The sequence below is a fragment of the Micromys minutus genome (assembly GCF_963924665.1).
Source record: "Micromys minutus genome assembly, chromosome: 21".
Lineage (NCBI taxonomy): Eukaryota > Metazoa > Chordata > Mammalia > Rodentia > Muridae > Micromys > Micromys minutus.
The window spans coordinates 5,706,391-5,726,555 of NC_137956.1; the positions used below are offsets into that span (position 1 = coordinate 5,706,391).

The following is a 20,165-nucleotide window of genomic DNA, read 5'->3' on the forward strand; positions in this document are numbered from 1 at the left end:
TGGCATGTGAACAAAAAAGACTATATAGTATTAGTGTAATTAACTAGCATTAATTATATTCAAAAGACACAACACTCAATAGACTTAAAGAGAAAGGAGTTATCAGACTTAAAAAAGAAATACTCTATGTTAAAATAAGTTCCATAGCAATAATAAAAACAGAGAAAACGAACAATTAAAAACACTCCACGTCCTATTTATATCTATCTGTCCCCCCACCCCCTCCACAAAGAAAACTCTTAGCTATGGATCTTCTGATGACACTATGTTTGAGAGCAGGGAATCACTAGAAATCACCGTCTCCATTGACATCATATGTAAATGTTAATCACATCTGTTTTGCATTTTTCTTTTATTTTGCCTTTGACAGGCAGATGTAGTTTTTTAAAATAGCAAGATCAGAAATATATGGAACATATGATCTCCACATGATTGAAAGCACAGGGCATGCACCTTGAAAATGTCTCTTAATGGGTATGCTCTTTGCTTTTATCAGACTCACTGCCCTTGATAATTTTATCAGTATTTTCTCACATAGAATACAGAGGAAGCTGTTTACTGAGCATATAAAATAAATATATGAGACAGACATAAATGTTTCTTATCGGACCTTTTATAATGTTTTTGTTAAACAATCCTTTGTTAATTAAAAACTTTATGTGGACGAGTGCTTTGTCTGGATGTACTCATGTCCTAATGCCTTCTATGTTCAGAAGAGGCTGTCAGATCCCCTAGAATGGAAGTTATGGATGGTTATGAGATATTGTGTAGATGCTGGGAGATCAAGGTCCTCTGTAAGAGCAGCAAAGTTCTTAAGCTGCTGAATTATCTCTTATAAAACCTTAAATAACAAACATGCCCCAAACAAAAACCAACCAAATAATTTCTCTCTATATAATTATGTGTGTGTGTGTTCATGGTGTGTTTGTGTATGTGCATAGGGGTAAGGGTTGAATGTGCAAATGCCTTAGTGCATGTCTAAATGTCAAAGAAGAACAATTTTATAAAGTTAGTTTTTTCATTCTATCTTTATGTGGGTTGCATGTAATGAACTCAGGTGAGGTTACCAGGTTTGCTCAGCATGTACTTTTATTTGGTAAACCATCTCACTGGTCTATACAAATTTTTATAAGTATATAAAATAATAATTTATATTAAGAGTCAACAAGTGACATCCTTTCAGTCAAAGTGGACTTATTTCTGAAATTACTCTCGATGAAAGTCCTGCTGATGATTTCTCTATCAGCTGCAACCCTTTCCGTGTGGCAGGGGAGGAGCTGGGAATTAAAGCAGTCAATCAGGCTGGCAAGCATAGACTAGCTCTCCAGTCCTTTAGAGAACATGGTTTTTGACCCCTAATCTGAGAGCTCCAATAGTGGTTTAAAGGACTGAATTCAGAGAGATCTGTTTGCTTAGATAATAAAATAAAATATCACAAACAAATGAACAAACTTGCACATAGGTTAAATTTGGCCATCTTCGGAGATGTCAAGATGATCCCAGTAAAGAAGCACAAAATGACGTGACTGGTGAGGAGAATAGTGCATGTTCACGTTTGTAAAAGGAAACCAAATAAATATACTACTATCTTGGAAAAAGTAATGGTAAACTAGCCACTCTAGGTCAGAGTTCTGATTGGGATCCTGGGCAAATGCTCTATTTGAACAAATCGTTCCTCTTCTCTCCATACATGCATTACCAATAGCTCTCAGCCACTAGGGAAGCAAGACTTTTGAATGTGTAAGTATGAAGCGGGGTCACAGAACATTGCTTTCATTTTTCTCTCTCCTCTGCAAATTATCGTGGTTGTGCGTGTGTCTATCTTTATGTATTAAGAAGACAAATAGTACTCCAATTTTCTATTTCTTGGACTCAATACTTTTTGTCCTGTGTAATGGCATGAAGTTTCAGAAGGTAAAGTCTGAATTCAAGCTTGTTGGGCTATAATTCTCGATGGCTAAAGTAAGACTAGATGAAGAGAGAAAAGAGTGGCAAACCCCTGGAGGGAAAGGTGACAGCTATGAGTCTGAATCTAAAGGATGTGACAGACTCAAGCTATATAAGCTCAAATGAAGAATAGAAAAAACACCACATGCTTTCCCAGGATCCAGCAGGGGTACATACTCAGTGTGCATACACTGAAAAGTGATTGTTAACCAAAGATCTTGATGAATACTAACATGCAGTGTATTTCTTTCTACCTTTTGCTTATGTCCCTACTCTCAAAATTAAAGCCTTGAGAAGTTAATATACAATACCAAAGACTCAATAGTGGCATTTCCAATGTACATCTCAGTAAATTTTACAGCATCTTATGTAGGTCAGGTGAGAAAGCCTCTCCCTTTGTACAAAATCTCCAAACTGAAGGACTCTCACTGATGTATATAAAGATGTTAACTTGAAAAAAATGTAAGTAATTCCTAAACGACTGTGGACAAAATCCCAAAGCTGAGTCATCTATGGAGGACAAACTGTAAATGTACACAGACTATGTGATGAAAGACAAGACAAACTTCTTACAGAGACAAATGATTACTTGCTACTAATTAGTGTTGGTAAGACTTTTCCTTCACTATGACAAACCTGGACAGGAAATGTCCTATCTCCTTGTTTCACCATGATTACTGATGCTAACAACAACAGAGACTGTGGTTCTTCTCAGCTGTCTGAACCACATAATACCCATTTCTGCAGTGTGTATGCTCTGTTACGACTTACATGAGGAAGACAAGAAAACACACCGGAGGCTGATTCCTGAAGACTTCAGATTGCTAACTTAGCCTGCTAACTACATAGACCCATTCCACACTGAAAGAAATACCAAGCTTAGGACACAATATCATCTGAAAGGGCTTGACAATAAATAAAACCATGCCCAATAAGTCAATGAAAAATATGACTAAAAAACAGAGCAAAATTATAAAAGCCTTATATTTTGATAGTCTACCAATAAAATCATATTGTTTTCCTGTTACCTTAATTGTGTAGCTAACACCAAAGCAAAAGTGAGCTATTTTACTTTTATTCTCCTAAAATAAAATTAGATCCCAGCTCATATTATTGACTTTTCTTCCTGCATTAAAATAAAAGAGATACACTATTGATTACTACTGATCTTGGCCTAGAGGTAAGTATCTTAAGCAGAAAGAACACCAATGTCCCAGAGGACAGGATCCAGGCAAACCAGTTTTGTTCAGCCAAGCTGTCTTCTTTATTTGGGCAGTTAATGGTCTGAAATGAGATAGCACTCATTTCTTATCACATTACTAGAAAAAAATTTCATAATCTTCTAGAACTTCATCAAAATAAAAGATATATTGACAATGAGTAATACTCAATGAAAAAGTTATCTTTGGAACTGCTAAGTCATATAGAAAACGTCCATTTTATGCTTGCCTTTTCAGTCTACTTATTTTAAAAAACAAAAACACCAAATGGATTGGTTTAAATACTTACTAAATATACTCATATCTGTTGTTAGCTTCAATTTAAATAAGGGTCTAACTAGCCCTATGTCAAAAAACGATAAGCACCAGGCTGGGTGTGGTAATTGACACCTGTAATCCTGGCTCTTAGGAAGCTGAGATAAGAGGAATATAGCAAGTCTGAGGCCAGCCTCATCTGTAAAGTAAGACCCCCATCTTTTTTTTTTTTTAAAGGAAGCATTAACATGATTAAAAACTCCAAGTACTGAGTCTTAATCATTAATTTGTATTATAGAAAGATTGAGAATACTAGACTTGAATATCTCAAAACACTTCTGCTGCATACTGCCTATGCAATGTCTAACTTCATGCCTCCTTTGCATGCATGGAATGGTATACAGTCTCACTACATGAAGATAAGCAGCTGTTCAAAAGGGTTGTCTGCTCCAGGAGGGAACATGCTTAAACTGCACGGAGAAGAGACAAAGCACTATCCATTCACATGCCACCGTCACCTTCCCTGCTGTCATTGCAGGGACAAGACACAAAACTATGCTCAGAGAAAAATTAGTAAAATGTTACAGCAATTTCTCTTTTATGTGTGCTCTTATTCTTAGAACAAAAATCACAGTAGTTTGACTGTAACTCCATTTGAAGTTTCAGAGATTATGACAGGTGACTGCAGGGTGACCAATAAGTCTTTTATTTCAAGTTACACTCAATGAAAACTGAAAGGGTGAGAACTCAGGGCAAACAATAAATGGGCTTTAATACTTTAATACAAAGTCTGTTGATTTTCTACAAATGACTAAAAAAGACTGCAATAAATTTTAACTTTGGCAAACACGGACATGTATAAAATAACTGTTTTGGATGCTAACTCATTTACATTGAAATTTCAAGGATGTCAGCAATTATCTGCAAGCTATTGAAGAAGTCTGCCCAAGAATCTCATCAGACAGGAACACCCGTGCTGGGGGTTATCATCTGAGAACAAAGCATTGTGAATAAGTAATCAATAGAACTGCAGACAACAAGCTGTTAATTAGGACCCTCACAAGCGTTTTGTCTAAGACAAAATTTCATTAAATGCTTTGTGTAACCTGCATAGCTTCAAGTCATTACCAACACTTTGGACAGTATATTAATTCAGGGTGGGGGCTGGGAAAGGAGCCATGTACAGAGAAACTGTAACAGAAGCCTGGCTGCTTCAAATGTCTTCCTGGGCCAGTAACAAACTACTTACAACTAGCCAGGTTCTTTAACATGTTTCAAATCTTTTTTTCTCACTATAAATTCTTAAAATTTTAATTATCATTGTCTATGCTTTTAAATGTCTTACAGGTTTGAGAAGATAATGACAATCATCCTGTCACAGCAATTCACTCATTTCTGGCTTCAAAAGAAAATAAACTTACCTACATGTGATTAAGTCTATTACACATGACAAGACAACTTTTCACAGGTCATGGAAGGTAGCCCCACTTGCAGCAGACTACTACAGGAATTTTATAAAGGCATACTTAAATATGGTTGCTAGTGACCATAGTACATCTTCTTTAGATATGTTGGTCCATGCTGTATCCCAGCAACTGGGACTTCAGAGAACGTTTAATGGTTCCACCCAACCCAAACTAAAGAATGAGAGATGCTGTAACACTCCCTAAATCCTGAAGATATCTCTTCTCAAGTAACCGTTCTGCATATTTGAATTTAGAAAAGAGCCCTGTGATGTACAGTAGTATTCTTAAACAACTTTTTCTTCAAAGCTTTTATGTGGAACTGATTTTCACTCAGTATTCCTGAGAGTGACACCTAACCCAATCTGGTGTTAGGTATGCAGTTAACATGTAACCGTTTACAAGTCCACAGCTGGACAGCTTCAAGACTGATTATTACTCTGGAAAATTTCTTGTCTACATGAAAGTAGAAGTGCAACAAACACTGTACCAGTGCCCAATTTACAGTTGGTAACACTGAGTTATTGCTTGTAGTAGCACATCTTGGTTGGCAATTTGACTGGCTTAGAAAATAATCAACATAAAAAGACATTCTTGGATTCTATGATAGTGTTTCTATAAAGAATTAATGAAAAGGGAGAAATCCACCTTCAATGTGGGCAGTCCATGAGCCAATATTCTATATTGGATAAAAAGGAGAAAGTAGGATTGGAGAGATGGCTGCTCATCCAGAGGTTCGGAGTTCAACTCCCAGCAACCACAGGTGGCTCACAACCATCTGTAATGTAACGTGATGCCACCTTCTGGTCTGCAGGCATACATGCAGGTAGAATATTGTACACATAAACAAGTAATAAATGAATCTTTAAAAAGGAAAAGAGAAAGTGACCTGAGTACCAGCATTCATCGTTCCCTGCTTCCTAACTAGATCCATGACCTGATTTAAAGTCCTCCTGACATGCCTTCCTCTTTAGGATGGAAGGTACTCTTAATTGTGAGCCAAACATACCTTCTCCTTTAAGTTGCTTCTTGTATGATATATCTGATTACAGAAATGAGAACGGTCACTAAAAAGTATACTATTATACTATTTCCAAGTGTTCAAAACTGACAATCTCTGAAACTGTAATAATCACTTATTATGTAAGATTTATTGTGTAGGTACAAGTTTTTATGTTTCAAGTATTTAATCTATATTTCAAAGCACAACTCAACAGAAACAGTGAGTGAAGAATTTTCCTTGAAAAAACTTCTTGCAAAAATCTAATTCTCGTTGGTAAAAAATTATAACTGTTTATTACCTGATACATTAAGATTTCTCTCCCACAGATTTTGTTTTACTATGTTCTAAACTCATTAAGCCCAGATTAAATGACATGGTTCAGATCTTCATTTTTTTTCTCACCACTATGTGTCTTGGACCCTTTCATATGCTACTTTAAAGAGAACACTCCGACAGCAGAAGTTGAACTTTGTTCTAACAGATAGCTGTGCCTTCCTATCCTTCTTGTCCCCTCCAGTCCTTCAATCACCACCCAGTCTTCCAAAGAGAACTCTGCAGCACAGTGAGAAGCAAAGTCCAACATTCTCTGTGACAGTCTCCTGCCTGTAAAGAGACCACCCTTCCTACTGCACTTGCTCTTGTACCTCATGACACTGTATCTTGACTTTTTCTCCCAGTTCCAAAGTTTAATCATGGTTTTATTTCCTTCCTTTGAAACCTAGAACACGGGGCCTATTACCTCATCCATTCTCTCCTCAGAACTGACATTTATCAGCTATTTAGTCTTAGGTAGATGAGGCTTCAAGTTATTTGGATAGTAAGCAGCAGTAGCAATAATGATTGTAAGGTTTAAAAAAAAAAAGGGTCACAATGCATCACCCACATCAACTTGTCCAACAGACCTGCAAATCTGATCACTATATCAAATTTAATCACTTGCTGTTTTGTGATGTGAGTGGCTGTCTTTGAAGCCAAGCAACCATCATCTTTGTGATTTCAGCTGTGTTCCCTTGCAAAAAGAACTACTGAAACTGGGCTCCTCATGAAGGAGTAGAAAGGAAAAGGGTCACAAGACCTTCATCTGAGTACCCTGCATCTCTCTACTACCTGCTGGATGAAACTCTCCCTTAACTGCACGTGACTTGGGGGAGGGGCTAGAGTATATAGGTTTGGGAGAGAAGAAGTTCCAGCTATATGGCTATGGGGAAACTTTCATTCTTGTTGGGTAAAGGCTTTCTAGCTGTGGCTGCTGGGGGACAGGAGAGAATCACCTACACACATGCAAAAACCTCACCTATGCTCTGCAGGGAAACCCAGTAAACATTCATTTCCCAGGGTTAACTGTGAAATTATACCTTGGTTTTTGAAGAAGGAAGAGATGTTACTTGCATTTTTTTCTGGGAAGGACTTTTAGCAAGTTAGGTATTTAGTCTACTGGTTATAAAAGAGCGAGACTTAACCACATATATAATTTAATATCAATAATAATTTCCAGTGTTCTGCCTTATAAGGATCACCAATAACAGTCAGAAAGCCTTTTGCTTGTCACTATAGGAATCACAGAATTGATTCTAATTTAAAATTTTTTTATTTTTTCACATTAAAAACTTATTTACGTATTTATTCATTCAATTACTTGTGTGTGTGTGTGTGTGTGTGTGTGTGTGTGCATGCGTGCGCGCAAAACTTGCTGAAGTCAGTTTTTTTTCTTCTTTTACTGTGTGGGCTGTGAGGACTGAACTCTTTGTTCTTGCTCTTATCAGATTTGGCATCCATTTTCTTGGCTGTGAGCAGGGAAAAAAAATCCTTAATTTCCTCAATGGCAAGAGTCTCAGACTGAATGGGGATTAGAACCAAGGAGTTTATGTCTTTTGATGTTTTATGTGTACACCTGTATGCACACGTTTGTGTGGGGGGTATGTAAGTGTGCATGTAGGTGTACATATATATCTAGTCCAAATGCCAGTTGCCTTCTACAGCTCTTCAAGTTACTTTTGATACGAGAACTTGTCATGAGTCTTGGAGCTAGGTACAGGCTGGGTATCGATTGGCTAGGGTGCCTGGTAAATGAGCTCCATCTCCCTGACATGGTTAAAGATACATGTTGCCATTATTTGCTTGAGTCCTGGGGATCCAAATTTAAGTCTTAATGCATGTGTGACAAGTACTTTATTGACTGAATCATCTCCCAAATCCCTCCTATTGCTACTTTATATTAAACATCCTAAATTATTTTATCTTCTCTATATGATAAAGTTGCAATTTACATTATTATTTGTAATATCTTCACCAAATGAGCTTTAACTTATAACTGTTTTGAAATATATTTGGTCCAGAAAATTATATAGCTCAGCTTTCTTGTTCTAATAATAGTAATAATTCAAATGAAGGGCAAGGTACCTATAGTACATTTTCTATCAGTTACTTTTCTATTGCTGTGATAAAAAACAAAACATGGCCAAGGCTCCTTATAGAAGAAAACGTTTATATAGCTTATGGTTCACCAGAAAGAATAGTCGTTTATGGTGGGGAAGCATGGCAGTAAGTAACTGCATGGCTGGAGCAGAAATGAAGTGCTCACATCTTGAAACACAAGAATGAAGTGGAGATAGGGAACAAAGAGTGGCTTAAGTACTTGAACTCTTAAAGCCTGACCTGAGTAACATACTTTCTCCAGCAAGGCCACACTTTCCACACCTCCCAACCAGCTCCACCAACTGGGAACCACGTTTCAAATGCCTGAGAATATGGGGGATATTTCTTTCAACCAATCACAGGTTGGCTGTCTTTTTAAAACCTTCTTTAATTCTTGTGGAAAAAGAAAAGGCTAGAAGTTCACCACTGGCCACAAATAACAGGCTCTGATTATAACAATTATCAGAAACACATGCTTGCTCGGGAAGAAATTATTTTCTTGATGGAAAACTATTATATCAAAAGCAGAGCATGTTTTGTAAAGAACCAGATAGAAAAAGTGTACAGACTTATGTGCTACTACTAGACAATTCCTGACACTGAGGCAGAAAGATGTTACCAATCTGTAATGAATAGAAATTGCCAATTTCCAACTAGAAAGTAGGTGGACTTTGCTGGCAGCCTGCTTAGTCCGCTTAGTCTGTGGCATGTCTGCAAGCTATCTGTTCTCATTCTATAGTGATTTTGTAATTCCACAAGTTGTATTTTGGCTCAATGTTTGAATTCTCACTTCAATCAGTTTTGTAACATCATTTTAAAATTTATTTACTGATAAGATGAAGTTACTTATTTTTATATACATGGGAGAGTGGTAACTTTTACTTTTGTTTGCTTTTTTAAAAAATACCTTTATTTATTTTTAATTATGTGTGTATACCTGTGCCTGTATATATGTGCTAGTTTGTTATGTTTGGGTGCCTAAGGTAGCCAGAAGAGGGCTCTGGATCCCATGGACCAAGTTAAAGTAGCTATAAGCTATCCAATGTCAGCACTGAGAACCAACCCTTGGTCTTCTGCAAGGGTAGTATACACTCTTAACTGCTGAGCCATTTCCCACAATCTTGTTTGATTTTTTTTTTTTTTTTTTTTGGAGACATAGTTCCATGATATAACTCTGACTTGCCAGAATCATTAAGTCGTCAGGGTGACTTTGAATGTTGATCCTCCCGCCTCAGACTAGCAAGTACTGGATTTATATTGTGTCTAATTTAAACTTTTCTTTAAAAAGCTATTTGCTGATAATTTAAAATTAATAAGTGTTATACATATCTGCCACTTCACAGTTCTCTTTGTATGACCTGGAATAATGATATTTCCAATACAGCTTCCATGTCTTTGGTCAATCTCCCATAAATCCATATCAGAATCTCAGGTTACTAAGAAGCCTTTTCCTTTTGTTTTTAATCATGCCTCCATTTATGTTAAAACTCCTGCAGGGTAAATAGTAAACTCCCTTGGTAGGTATGCCAGTTTTTTCCCTTGTAATTCATCCATCTCCCACTATTAAGTAAGCTACAAAGCCAAACAAAAATGTTATTATTGCTAGAACACATACTATTTTCTGTGCTTAACAGATTGTTGACACCTTCTACTTGTCATAATTTAAGTAAGTCAGCAGAGACACAGACAAGCAAGTGCCCTCACAGTCTTTATTCTTTGGCTGGGTCATATAAGGAAGGAAGCAGGAAAAGATGCAGGAGGTCCTGCTGTCTTTCCCCAGCATGCCTTCTCTTTACTATGGCAAATTTAATCCATTCTGTATGGCCTTGGAATGTTATACATTCATTTAAAACATTTCCTTATATCAAAATCACATTAACTTTTCGGGTATAAATTATACCCACATAACTTGAGATTATACTTTATTCAATTATTGTAATTATCTTCTACATGTACATAGCTTGTTTCCACCAGCCTGTAGATGGCAGATCTACTAGTCTGTTGTTTGAATCAATTCTTAACTAAACACAATTCTTAACTAAAACAAGAAAATACTTAGTTTATTTCTTTATGTTCTAAACAAACTTAAAATATACATTGACTTGTTTCTTTGACATTTTCTATTCAATAAAAGAATAAAAGAGAAAGCATTTAATAAAAAAGCATTTTAAATTTCTTTTAAAAATTATTAAATTTCAAGTTTATAAGAGAATGACCTCAAATAAAAAGCTACATAGCACTTAAAACAATTACTTAGGTTGCTGAAATAATTCATGTTTTGCAATCTGTTCCAAGTAGAAATGATCAGTGTTTTGAAATTATCCCAGAATACAAGCATAGAAAGGGCCACAAATGTGCTAATACCACCACATTCAGAACCTGGATAAAAACCACAGCAGCTTCAGAGGATGGTGTCCATTTTGGGGGAAATGGGATTCTGGTTAAATTTATCAGTATTTCTCTTATGTCTCATGCATCCCACCTCTTTTATAAGAATTTCTGTGGGTGGTTGGAAGAGATAGCTCAGTGGTTAAGAGTGCTTACTGTTCTTACCGGGAGCCCAGTTAATTCCCAGTGGGCACATCAGAAAGCTTACAACCGCCTCTAACTCCAGCTCTAGAAATCTGGCCCCCATGGGCACTGCAGACATGTGGCACATATTCAGGAAAGCACACACACGTGCGCAAACACACACTTCTCTTTTTTATAAAGTAATATTTATTTGTTGATAGATACATGATAACATTCATATACATTTTTCCTCAAAGTATTATTACTTTAGCTTTCAAATTTAAGTTCCACTTCAAACCAGTTTAAATGGTATAAGAAATAAAAGTTCCCTTTTCCCACACGAACTATACAGTTACTTCAGTACTGTATGCAATAGAGATTGAATTGTTTGTATCAACATAAAACATCATCTAGCCAAAGGCCCTTTCTCAGCTTTCTGCTCTGTTCTTTGAGGTGTGTGTCCATCTACAAACACTGTCCTTCTATTATTAGTATTGCTGTGAAGTAAACAACGAAAACATGGTAAGTCTACCCTTCTTTTCAAAATTGTCTGATTTTCTTTCCCCCTAAGACAGGATTTCTCTGTAGCCCTGGCTGTCCTGGAACTCCCTCTGTAGAAGAGGCTGCCCTTGAACTCACAGATGTTTAGCTGTCTCTACCTCCCAAGTACTGGAATTAAATGTGTGCACCACTACTGGCTGGCTGTTTTGTTTTTTTCTTTTGAAATATTTATTTATTTATCTAATGTATGAGTACTCAATCTACATATATGCTTGCATGCCAGAAGAGGACATCAGATTCTGTTATAGATGGTTGTGAGCCACCATGTGGTTGCTGGGAATTGAACTCATGACCACTGAAAGAGTAGCCAGTGCTCTTAACCACTTAGTCATCTCTCCAGCCCATTTTGGTTTCTTAATCTTTTGTCTTTAACTTAAAAATTAGCTACATTTATTTATTCATTGTGTGTGTACAAAGAAACATGTGAACAGTTATAGAGATCAAAGAACAACTTATAGGAAGTTAGTTCTGTCTACTTTGTGGCTTCCAGGAACTAAAGTCAGGTTGCCAGGCTGAGCAGCTAATAATATATTACCCTCTGAATCATTTCATTGCCATCTTCTATCTTTGAAAATGAACTTTTAAATATCCTTGTCAGTATCTATAAAGTTTGTTGGTACTCTGATTGGAATCATATTATATTTATAGCCCAATTTAGGAAGAAATAAAATGTCAATAATACTCTTCATATTCACTAGCATCCTATATCTCTGCTCTAATTTTTTATTTCTCCCAGCTGTGTTGTGCTACATATTTTCTCAATTAAAATCTTATATTCTGTTAGACTTATACCTTAATGTTTCATGAGTTTTAGAATTGCTTTGCTATTATTATGTGGTTTTGTGCATATATGGAGTTGGCATGTGAGTGAATGGGGAGGTCAGAGAACAACATTTCTGAGTTATCTTTCTCTTTTCCACGGTATGGGATTCAATATGGTTGCTGAACATTTATGGTTTAAGGGTATCTTGTTGGCTTCTACTGTCACGTGGTCAGAAATACCTGCTCTGTACGTTCAATCCTTTGTACTTCATTGACACTGATTTTATGAGCTGGTGTGTGATTCATACCACCTCCTGATTAACATATATCCTTGGAAGAAACTGACATTTTTCAACTGTTGGATACAGAGGTCTGTAAATACCAATAAAGACAATGTGTTGAGTTAATTTAGTTCTATTACTAAGATTTTGTGCTATTATATTGTCCATTGTTGAGGAAAACATCTTCAAATCTTGTTTATTTTTAAAATTTTTACTTTGCATGGATCAGTGTTTTGCCTGTACATACATACATGCATGTGTACATACATACATATATGTCTGTATGCCACTTGAGTGCCTAGTGCCCAGAGAGCAGAAGATTATGTTATGTGTGAGCTGCTGTTGTAGGAGCTCAGAACCAAACCAGATATCTCTGCAAAAGCAGACAGTGCTCTTAATGGCCGAGCCATCTCTCCAGCACTTGAGATCTCCACATCTTCCTTTACATAAATCTATTTCTAACACTATACATTTTTGCTTTACTTAAAGTTTTCAATAGGTGTACACACATTTGTCACATTTTCCAAATATTCTTACTCTCAGCACTTTTGAATTCAATGCCTATATATATATATATACAGCTTACCAAGTTTTTAAAGTGCTTACTCCTAAGGGTTTCATAATGCACTTAGATAAAGCCTTGACCTTCTGGGGTGTAAAAACTAACACTGCTATCTTTTAAGGCTCTGAAATTTTTATTTAAGCTGTTCAAACACATATTTGTATAAGAAGTATCAGAAAAAATGATCATAATGATAAAAGAATTCTCACATTGCTAGGCAGTTTAAAAGGTAATGTCTATCATTAATTTAATAAAAATGGCCCAATTAGCCCCTGTGCTGGATCAATTAAAAATTCAATTGCACAATGATCTATCAGTACTTCCAGTAAAACTACTATGCCCCTTTCCATTTAATGGCCCATCAGTTCTGTGATTGAAAGTAATATGAGAAGACTCATTTAGTAATGTATTATTACATCATCTTCACATGAAATAAGGCCCATCAGGCATTATTAAATTAGCCTGAATCTTGTAGAATGTCAGCAACATTTTATATACATTACAGCAGAGTTACTGTTCCTTGGAGTATGCTGTTGAAGAAAAATACTAAAGGTGGCATTTGGATAGAATTTTGTAGTCACTATTTATCTTCCTTTTAATCCTTGTCATTTGTGACTATTTATGACAAAGTAGCAATTGGTTAAGCATAGTTTTTACTTCTTATCCATTAAAATCCCACATTATTTGTAATATAAGTTTTACTCTGAATCAGAGTTAATATGTTTTTCTCTTTGTTCATCATTACCATTGTGAACATTCCTATTAAGACAGTCGTGTAACTCTGGAAATCAGTCTGGCGGTTCCTCAGAAAAATGAACATAGTACTACCTGAAGACCCAGTTATTCCACTTCTGGGCATTTACCCCAGAGGCGCTCCAACATACAACAAAGATATATGCACCACAATGTTCATAGCAGCTCTATTTATAAAAGCCAGAAGCTGGAAAGAACCCAGATAGATGTCCTTCAGTAGATGAATGGATACAAAAGTTGTGGTACATTTACACAATGGAGTACTACTCAGCTATCAGAAACAATGACTTAACGAAATTCTTAAGAAAATGGATGCATCTAGAGAATATCATCCTGAGTGAGATAACCCAGTCACAAAAGAACAGACATAATATGCAGTCACTGATAGTGGGATACTAACCCCAGAAGGCTCTGAACACCCCAGAAACAACTCACAGACTGTGTGAAGTTCAACAACAACAACAAAAAGAATATATTTTAATTAAAATAGAACTGTATCACATCCCCCTTTCCTCCCTACAGCCCCTCCTAGTTTCTCTCCTATCCCCTCAAATTAATAGCCTCTTTTCCTATATTATTGTTACATATATACATATGTGTATGTATATGTACCCACAAATACTTAATTATAACCTCAAAAAGTGTATTCATATACTTTTATGCAAAAATGCTGAAAATTTGTACATTTATCTTTGTTTTTTAAAATAAAGTAAAAAAAAAAAAAAAAGACAGTCATGTAAGATAGGGTTACTGTAAGAAAGGGACAAGGAGTCTCAGAACTTGGTGCCTTTCCTGCTTCAGTCTCTGGAGTGCCGAAAGTATGGGAAGCACCATGCCTGACAACATCTTAATTTTTATAGTTTGAGTTTCCCAAGCTTATCTTCAGGACTCAAATCAGCTGGTGTTATCCACCATAATTTCTCCAACAGTGCAGCACTGTGAGAGCTAGGAACAGTGATAAAGAACAGAACCATTGTTCTTTTCACAGCAAGGAATCCCTCTGTCTTCACTGATGCCTGTCCTGGCTTTAACACAACCTTTTCACTGCCTTGCTGTACTATGGAGCTCCTCTCTAGGGTCATAACTTGTGCTGTACATTTTTTAGAAACATATTGTCACATGTGCACTGTACGTCTTAAGCTTTGTTGTTTTACTGTCTATGAATTTCCATGGAACTTCTTGATCTATGTTTGTGAACAGCTGTCAAACAGTCCCTTTAATACTCATGTGAATCCAGGCTCCTAGGATGCACGATAAATAAGCAAGCTCCTAGTTCTCTCTTTAACCAAAGTCAGTAAAAGAGAAGGACATTGGAGCATAAACTAAGAATGTGAGAGGCTCTTCCTGAAGCAGTCACACCATAGACAAAAACTTCAAACATCAGCTTAGGTATACTACTTGTTGTATATAAAACCGTGAAAACTATCCCTGAACAACACCTGCTTGTTAGTCTGAATGATGAGTTGCTGAGAAGATTCACTGTGAGCATTTTAAAACACTGCAGATCTTAGCAATGTCAGAATATATACTTCCTCCTTTATCGAGTTGGGAACTTTAATCTTTTTCTCAAAGAAAACATTTTTAGGGTTTCTTTTGGCACGTCCCAAGTGGCAGTCTTAATAGTCTTACATGTTGGGGTATTATTGGCTAAATTAAGGATTTTTTTTTAACACAAGCACTATGGTACAACAATAAGACAATTTGAGAACCAACACTAATGTCTGCATAGTACAGATGAATATATTACACAAAGGAGTGACTCATATTCTAGATGGTTCATCACACAACTCACAATGTCATGCAATTTAAAACTGACAAATGGTTTGATTCTGAAATTTTCCATTTCATATTTTCAAAACAAAGTTGACTGTGGGTAACTGAAACCAGAGATAAGGGATTTTTGTTTATTTATTTCAAAGATATGGTCTTACTTTGTAGCTTATGCTGGCCTCAAACTTGGCAATCTTCAAGCCTCTCAGCCTCAGATTCTGGGATTATAGGTGTGAGGCCACCATGTTAACTCATGGGGCAGCTGTTGCATTTAACAAATCAATTATTGTGACTATCACTACTATATTTGCTAGTAATTATGAATATTATTAACCAGAGTGTTATTATTAGTATAATGATTAATATGACTCAAGATACTCATGGCTTAGATTAGACCAAGTCCCAAAAAGATTGCCTGTTTTTTGTTTTTGTTTGAGGGGTGAGACTATATTAGAAATTCCATAAGAAAACAGTGAAAAAGATGACCACTGGCAAAAACAAACTATGTGAAAAACCTGTAAGTATAGAAGAAAGTCCCCAGTACAAAGCCAGCTGAGGCCTGAAATACTTGTGGAGCTGTATGATACCAGGAAAGTTTCTCATGGCAACAGCATAGCCACCAGGACAACAATTCAAGCTACACGTGTTAATCCATGCTCTTCAATGCATGCACTGACAATTTGCTTTTCCTATGGCACTATGTGAGAACTTATTTCCAGAAGTAAGATGCATCTAGAAAGCAGAGAACCTTTGTCTACTTTGTCTCCAATTAAATGGAAGTTAAGAAAATCTCGGTTGAAAAAAGGAAACCATCTTAAGATGGAAGAATGAAAAAAGAAGATATGTTGAGCTACTAAAAACAAAACAACCCTATCACACAAAGTCACAAAATTATATGAATGCATAATGGTGAAATCATGTAGACAGACTTTTATCTTCTCTATCATTAAGGAAGTGTAAACGTCACTGAACTTACCTGACAGCCTGATAACCCAGAGTCTCTGCTGTACAAGGAAAATGAGCCTCTCTCTGATGCTTTCCCTGTTAAGACCAAAAAACAACTTTGTATAAAAAACTTCATCGATGGACAATCAATTCAGCTTAAAGACTATTCATTCTAGTCGCAGTAAATACTTGACCATAAATGTGTCGTCACTAAAAATACTGTCAAAAGAATAAACTGATACCTAAATAGTGAACAACATAACTCACAGAGGACTTCACACATATTTACTTCAAAATGGACATTTTTTATTTCTCAGAAGTGACGGAAGATGACGGAACATCGACACATACAGTTCTATTATAAAGTTGTTGTCTGTGAGTATCATGTATAGTTTTGTGAATGATATATGTTTATGCACTCAAACAATACAAACTATTTGAATACATTAAAAATGATGGAATTATATGATATATACCTTTGAAATCTGCATTTTCACACAATGCTATATTTTTGAGATAAACTGATGATACAATTTCAGCAAAAATTTTATTGCTGTCTTCTTATAAACACAAAAGCACAGTTTACTTTCCCGCTGAAAATTTTCCAATTTTGTGGGTCATGAATAAATGCTCTTGCATGTTGTAATATGTAGCTTCTTCCAGGTTATATACATTGCAGAAATGGCTGGCTATTGGTCAGTTTCAAAGGTGTTCCTTATTCCTTCCTGCATTCACTGATAGTATGCACTTTCCTTCAGAATTTCTTTTGGGACACAGACAGTTCTGAAGTCAGCCAGCCAAGTACTGGAGCAACACTGCTAGCTCCTGAGGGGACAATGAGTATCTCACACCACTCACACTAACAGCAGCAATTTTTAAGTCTATATGTGCAGATCGTGTAAGTATGTATATGTGCTTGTGCTTATGGTATACATACGTGCACCTGTGTGTGTACTTACCTGTCTTTGTGAGTGTGCAAATGTCAATGTCAGGTATTTCTGCTCTCCAGCTTACTTCTCCAAGTGTCGCTCACTGAACATGGATCTTTCTGATTAAGACAGGTTAGCTGGCCAATAAATGCTGAGATCCTCCTGTCTCCTACTACAGCCCCTACTGGGATTACTGGCATGCCCAGCTTCTATATGCGTGCTAAGAACACACAGATATCTTAACCACTGAGCCATCTCTCCAGCTACTTTATTAATTTTTTAATAGAGCATCCATACCACCTTTTTTGCTTTAAAACATCTATTTTTATTTTTTGTGTATGAATATTTTGCCTACATTATGCCCGTGTACTAATTAATACCTGGCGCTCACAGAGGCCAGAGAGGGCATTGGATTCACAGGAACTGATGTTAACTGACAGTTTTGAGACTCCATGTGGTTGCTAGGTATCTCAAACCTGAATCCTCTAAAAGGGCAGCCAAGTGATCTTAATCTCTGGTCCATCTCTCCAGTACTAGTCATTTGTTTTTAATAATTTATGTATATTCAGTAAAACAAATTTGAAAACATAATAACTAAATACTTTTCACCAAATACTTCATCACAATGACATATTGCTTATTACTTCGGCAAAGTTAACACAAGTTGACAAAGATGTCAAAAATGGAGTAAAAAACAATGCCAAGATGTTTTTCTCCATTTCAAGATAAACTGTTACTATGTAACTTTAATGAGAATTTACCCAAATAATTTAAAGATTATGTGAGCTTTACTATAATTACATATTACTGAGTTATTATCATGTGGCTGAATTTAATGTAAAATGGATAATCTGATAATTTAAAAAGTTTACACATAGGTGAGATGCACAAGTAGCCAAAGTTGGGTAACTCTAAACCTACCATTTGATAACACTGTAGATGCACAAAAGTCTGTAAACCTACCACCTAATGACACTGTAGAATCACAAAAGTCTGTGAACCTACCACCTAATAACATTGTAAATGCACAAAATCTGTAGCAGCTTAGCTATTACCAAAGTGCCAAAGAGATGATCCCAGCCTCTTAGCTACTGGGATACAGTGTGTGAGTGTGTGAGTGTGTGTGTGTGTGTGTGTGTGTGTGTGTGTGTGTGTGTGTGTGTGTGTGTATCTTGAACCTTTCTTTGTCCTCCTTTAAAACAAACAAACAAACCCTTTTCTTTTTTGAGACTGAATTTTGCTACAGAGCTCAGGTTGGCTTTGAGACCATGGCAATCCTGAGAAGCGTGTGGGGCTGGGGTGAGAGTGTCCCTTCTGTAGTCCTCTGGCTCTCCTGTAGTTTACTGGCTATCCTCTGCCACTTGAGATTATAGGGACTAACTTGCTAAGATTAGAGGTAGGCACCACTAAACCAAGCTGTAGCTCCATTCTTATCATAATTTTTAAACAAAGAATTTTAATGTTAAAAATATCCATAATAAGTTAATGGACTAAAAATCCTTCCTGAAGCAAGAGGATCACAGACACATAAAGGAAATGTTAACTCAGAATGACTTAAAAAGTTCAGTGGGGAAAAAATTAAGGCTGGTTCACACCTCCATTTATAGACATCTTATTCTTTGAAACGTTAGTTTATGAGATATTAAAAGTTTTCCATAGTTCCTATCCTGGAACCAGCTCTTACCTCACATACTTGGCAAGACAGAATGGGGAGATTCTGTTGGTCCTGTCAAGGCAGTGCCTCTGTACAGACAGTCACTTAACACAGTATAGTATCAACTTCATGGCTGAGACACAAAGCCCTTCCTATCTGAGAAATCCCTATCCTCAAACATTAGTAATCCATAGACAAAGTTGATTCAATCATCAACAACACATATTACATACTGCAAGCCAGAAATGTAATTATTTATCAATTAAAAACAGGCTCCGAAACACTTCAAAGCTAACAAACAACCTAAAACATATTGTATTCAGACTCAAATGTACTAGTACGAACTTAAACAAGTTAAGGCAGAAAAGAGAACAAAAGAACATGTGGGTGTCAGCCTGATCATCAATAAAGTCCTTTAGAATCTTAATGACTGAGATAATTCAGAAAAATGTAAAATTGGGCCCACTGAGATGGTTTGGCAGGTAAGTGTTTGATGCTCAGAACCCATGTCAGAGGGACAGATGGAACCAAGTCCAATAAGGTGTCCTCTGAACTACACATGTGCAATCATGGCATGTGTGTATCTATCCCCATAACAGTAAATAAATATTCAAAAATTTAGTTTTAGACCTTTGTCTATAAATATTTCTAAGTTATTTTCCTTTCATAGGTATACTCAAGTCAGAGGGGATGATTATTAACATGAGATGAGAATAATACACATTACAAGTCTTGATAAAGTAAACAGATCACTTGCTATAAAAATAGTATTTATTCGAATGAGATTTTGAAATAGAATTATGTTTTCCTTTTACCTTTCATCATGTGAAACTAGTTATTTTCCAAGAACTTCCTAGTTGAGAGCTGTTTGCAGTGATGCATGCTCTGACCCCAGTGCTCAGGAGGCAGAGGTCGGTGGGTCACAAGCAGGAGTGTGGGGCAGCTCTATGACAAATGCTCAGGACAGAGGAGCCTGGGTTTGAATTGTACTTACTGGGAATGCATATGGCAGGGAAGGCAAAGGAACTGTGGGCTGCTCTGTCAGTAGTTGTTCAAGTGTAAGACATCACTCAGTGTCTTAGTTCCTGGCAGATCCAGAAGCAGAGGCCAAACTGGGTGGTGTATCTTTCAAGT

The 20,165-nt window shown here is 36.4% G+C and overlaps 1 protein-coding gene across 4 annotated transcripts in view; it reads right to left on the minus strand.

Annotated features, from left to right (window-relative positions):
- Positions 1–20,165, minus strand: part of TCF12 (transcription factor 12) — a 241,240-nt gene that overhangs the window by 73,535 nt on the left and 147,540 nt on the right. For all 4 annotated transcript variants that reach the window (XM_080934437.1, XM_080934436.1, XM_080934439.1 and 1 more), the window contains one exon: positions 16,480–16,544. In XM_080934437.1, coding sequence (XP_080790563.1) covers positions 16,480–16,544 — 65 coding nt within the window. The remainder of the gene's footprint in view (positions 1–16,479; positions 16,545–20,165) is intronic.